This window comes from Mandrillus leucophaeus, unplaced genomic scaffold (assembly GCF_000951045.1).
Source record: "Mandrillus leucophaeus isolate KB7577 unplaced genomic scaffold, Mleu.le_1.0 Scaffold393, whole genome shotgun sequence".
In the NCBI taxonomy this organism is placed as follows: domain Eukaryota; kingdom Metazoa; phylum Chordata; class Mammalia; order Primates; family Cercopithecidae; genus Mandrillus; species Mandrillus leucophaeus.
The window spans coordinates 2702818-2706569 of NW_012104176.1; the positions used below are offsets into that span (position 1 = coordinate 2702818).

At 34.7% G+C, this 3752-nt stretch overlaps 1 protein-coding gene across 1 annotated transcript in view; it reads left to right on the forward strand.

Annotated features, from left to right (window-relative positions):
• ADGRA3 (adhesion G protein-coupled receptor A3) overlaps window positions 1-3752 on the forward strand; it is a 176486-nt gene that overhangs the window by 148025 nt on the left and 24709 nt on the right. Inside the window, exon 14 of the mRNA XM_011991308.1 lies at window positions 357-485. Coding sequence (XP_011846698.1) covers window positions 357-485 — 129 coding nt within the window. The remainder of the gene's footprint in view (window positions 1-356; window positions 486-3752) is intronic.

A 3752-nucleotide genomic window follows, 5' to 3' on the forward strand; every position in this document is an offset into this window, starting at 1 on the left:
CAAGCAGGTAATCCAGTCATCTTAAGACATCATAGTAACAAAAGCTCATGCGTTTCTTATTGTGGAGAATTTCTTTAGCATTTAGTGGGTGCAGTGGTTCTATAAATGGCTTTTTGTTTTTAAGTGCGTAAAGTTAAATGTTAAGAAACTAGTTCAGGTTAAATGATTTCTCAGATCTGTGTGTGTGTGTGTGTGTGTGTGTGTGTGTCTGGTAGTATATATTTGTGAAATAAAGTGTTTAAATATCAAATATTTAACTTTTGCCTTTGATGAAGTTGGAATTAACTTAAGATGAACATCATAGTTTCCTCCTTCATATGTCCTAGCCTGAATATTAATATTTTCTCTCTTTTTTAAACAGTTTGATTAGAATCAGCCTCAAGAGCTGGCACATGCTTGTGAACTTGTGCTTTCATATTTTCCTAACCTGTGTGGTCTTTGTGGGAGGAATCACCCAGACCAGGAATGCCAGCGTCTGCCAAGCAGTAAGTCAGAGTGAAAAACTGAAATGGAAAAAATTACTGGTATTAGAAAATACTTTCATTAACTATAAAAAGAAAAAATCATTCTTTAACACCTTTTCTTTAGCTGATTAAAGTTAAATTTAATGTCTATCACTTAAACAATTTGCCACTATACTTCCCTGTTTTAAATTACCGTTTTGCAACTGAATATATAACTTAAACAGCTCATCCCTTTATCATTGGGAATTTAGTGTTACACATTATGGCTGTTATTACAATGCCTATTATTTATTTTTAAAATGTATGAAATTCTGACTTTGGCTGAAAGAGAAGTGACATTTTCTGATAGTAGAACTTTAAAAATGATTTTATGTGTTGACGAAAACGTAACAATTAGAAAAAGAGTTAATCATAAAGATATAAAAATGACACTAGGTTAGATAAATGTAAAGAATTAAAAAATATCTTACTCTTACTTTCCAATAAGTTATTACATATGTAGCCTTAATGAACAGTTTTCTTGCAGCATAAATATAAAAATGGAAATTCTTCAATCTATGAATAGAAAATACGTAAAATTTTATTTCTGTGTTTGTATATTGTTTTTCACATGCATGATAGCAAGAAGTATAACGTGGTAATTGAAAGTTCAGGCTGCCTGGATTTGGATTTCAGTTTACTATTTGTCAGCTGTGTTTCTGTGGGCTATCTGTTTAACTTTTTTTTTTCCTTTAAAACTGTAATTAAAAAAATATATAACATGTGATCTCTGTAAACAAATTGTTCACTGTACAGTACAGTATTGTCACCTGTAAGCACAACATTGTACAGCAGATACCTAGAACTTCTCATCTTGTATGATTAAAACTCGGTATGCATTGAACAACAACCCCTTTTTTCTTCTCCCCCAATCTTATGGCAATCACCTTTCTCTTCTTGGCTTCTATGAGTTTGACTACTTCAGATACCTCATATAAGTGGAATCATGCAGTATTTGTCCTTCTTTGACTGACTTGTTTCATTTAGCATACTGTTTCAAGGTTCATCTATGTTTGTGAATACGATTTTCCTCTTTTTTATGGCTGGGTAATATTCCATTGTATGCAGAGACCACATTTTTTTATCTGTTTGTTGTTGGTGGACATACAAGTTGTTTCTGTCTCTTGGCTACTGTGATTAATGCTTCAGGGAACGCAAGAGTGCAGGTATCTCTTTGAGATGTTGATTTTAATGTGTAATCCTTCTGTGTCTCAGTTTTCTCACCTATAAATTAGAAATGATAATCAAGTTGTTGGATGATGTGATTATTTATGTTAAAAAACTAAAGTAATTTACACAAGTTATTAGAATTAATAGGAAAGTTTAGCAAAGAGCGACTGCTAGTATGCAGGAATACAACTATGAGAAAACATAATGAGAAGGTAGCATTTACATAGTGTCAAAGACTATCAAGTACCTAGAAATAATGAAAGATGTTCAAGATTTATGGGTAAAATTAAAATATGTATGAAAGAAGACGTAAATAAATGGAAAGATATAATAGGTCAAAGGATAGGAAGACTTAATATCAGCGATACGGCAATTCCTTTTAAGATTAATCTGTAGAATTTTTTATGAAACTCAATAAGATGATTTTTAAATTTATGTGAAAATAAATGGCCAAAGAAAGACAAGACACTAATGAAAAAGAGGAGCAGAGCCGGAAGACTGTCTTCTAGTCATCAGGGTTTATGAGGCTATGGAAATGAAACCAGTGTGGTATTAGCGGTAGGCAGAGATAAATTGGCCAATGGGATAGAATAGAGTCCAGAGGCAGACCCGCGGGAACTTTGACATACAGCAGAAGGGACGTGCCTTGTCAGCTGGGGAAGAGAGACCACCATTCAGTAAATGGAGCTGGAGAAAATCCATTTGGAAAAAGATTAAACTGGGTCTATACCTCATGCCACATTAAAAAAAAGTCAACTCCAGGTGGTTTAAAGACTTACATATCCAAGCCAAAATCTTAAAATCCTTTTTAAAAAAGTTGGAGACCTTAAGATAAGGAAGGCCAATAAGACAGTGAAAGGCATTCACTAGAAAAAAAGTAATTTTGACTAAAAATAAGGACTTGTGTTTATCAAGAGTCCTTAAAAAAGCTGGAAAGATAAGTTACAAATTGGAGGAATCTATTTGCAATCCATACAACTAATAGCATTCGAGTAAAAAATATATCAGTAACTATAGTCAGTGAGAACACCGCAAGTCAGAAGAAAAAGTAGCAGGAGAATGGACAAGCATGTCGTAGAAGAGCGAACACACAGGTCCCGCACATGTGTGCAGAAATGTTCAACAGCATATGGGGGTCATGGAGATGCCAATGAAGACGATGAGTTACCATTTTATGCCTTATCCATCAGCAAAAATTGAGCCTGACGATGCCAAGTCTTGATGAACATGTGGACCCACAGGATCCTTTTACAGAGTTGGTGGGAATGTAAGTGGACGTCCCCTGCGAGGCGTTGCCTTCTATGATTGTGTGTTCATGTACCCTGGAACCCAGCAGGCCCACTCCTGTACTCAGAGAGTAACCTTGCCTGTGTGCACATGAGTTATGAGCATGGATATGAATATTCATTGCAGCACTATACACAATATCAAAAACCTGGAAGCAACCCAAATACCCAACACAGAGAGAGTGAACAAACAAACCCTATGGTATTATACCAGAGTCAGAAGCAATGAATTATAGCAATGCAGAGTAGCACAAATTAGTTTTAAGTGAAGAGGTGAAAAGTAAGTCCTATAAATTAACATTCACCATGTTTTTTTTTTTTTTAATAAAGGTAAAAATCACTAAAATAAACAGCTCACTTTTAACAAAAAATAGGTGCAATAAAACTGTAAAACAGAAAGCAAGGGAGTGATGAACAGAGGATGTAGGGTGATGATACAGAGGATATAACAGGGGGATAGTTACCTCTGATGAGGGAGTCATATGATTAGATACAGGTTATTGACAGGGTCCTACCTTGTGTCTTGCTGGTAGATTCTTAGGTACTTATACTGTTAATAATAACTAATTAAATACAGGCAGGTTGTGCTGGGCCCACCCATTAGACTGTGTCATGATACTGTGGCTTATGATTAATCCAATATTGTATATCTGTGATCCAGTTTGAAATGTGTGTATGTAAGAATCATTGAGAGGATTAAATGACTCATGCATCTCAAGAGTACCAGGCATATACTAACTGTTCAATAAATGTTACCTGTTACCACTATTATGTTAGTGTTATTGATGAAATT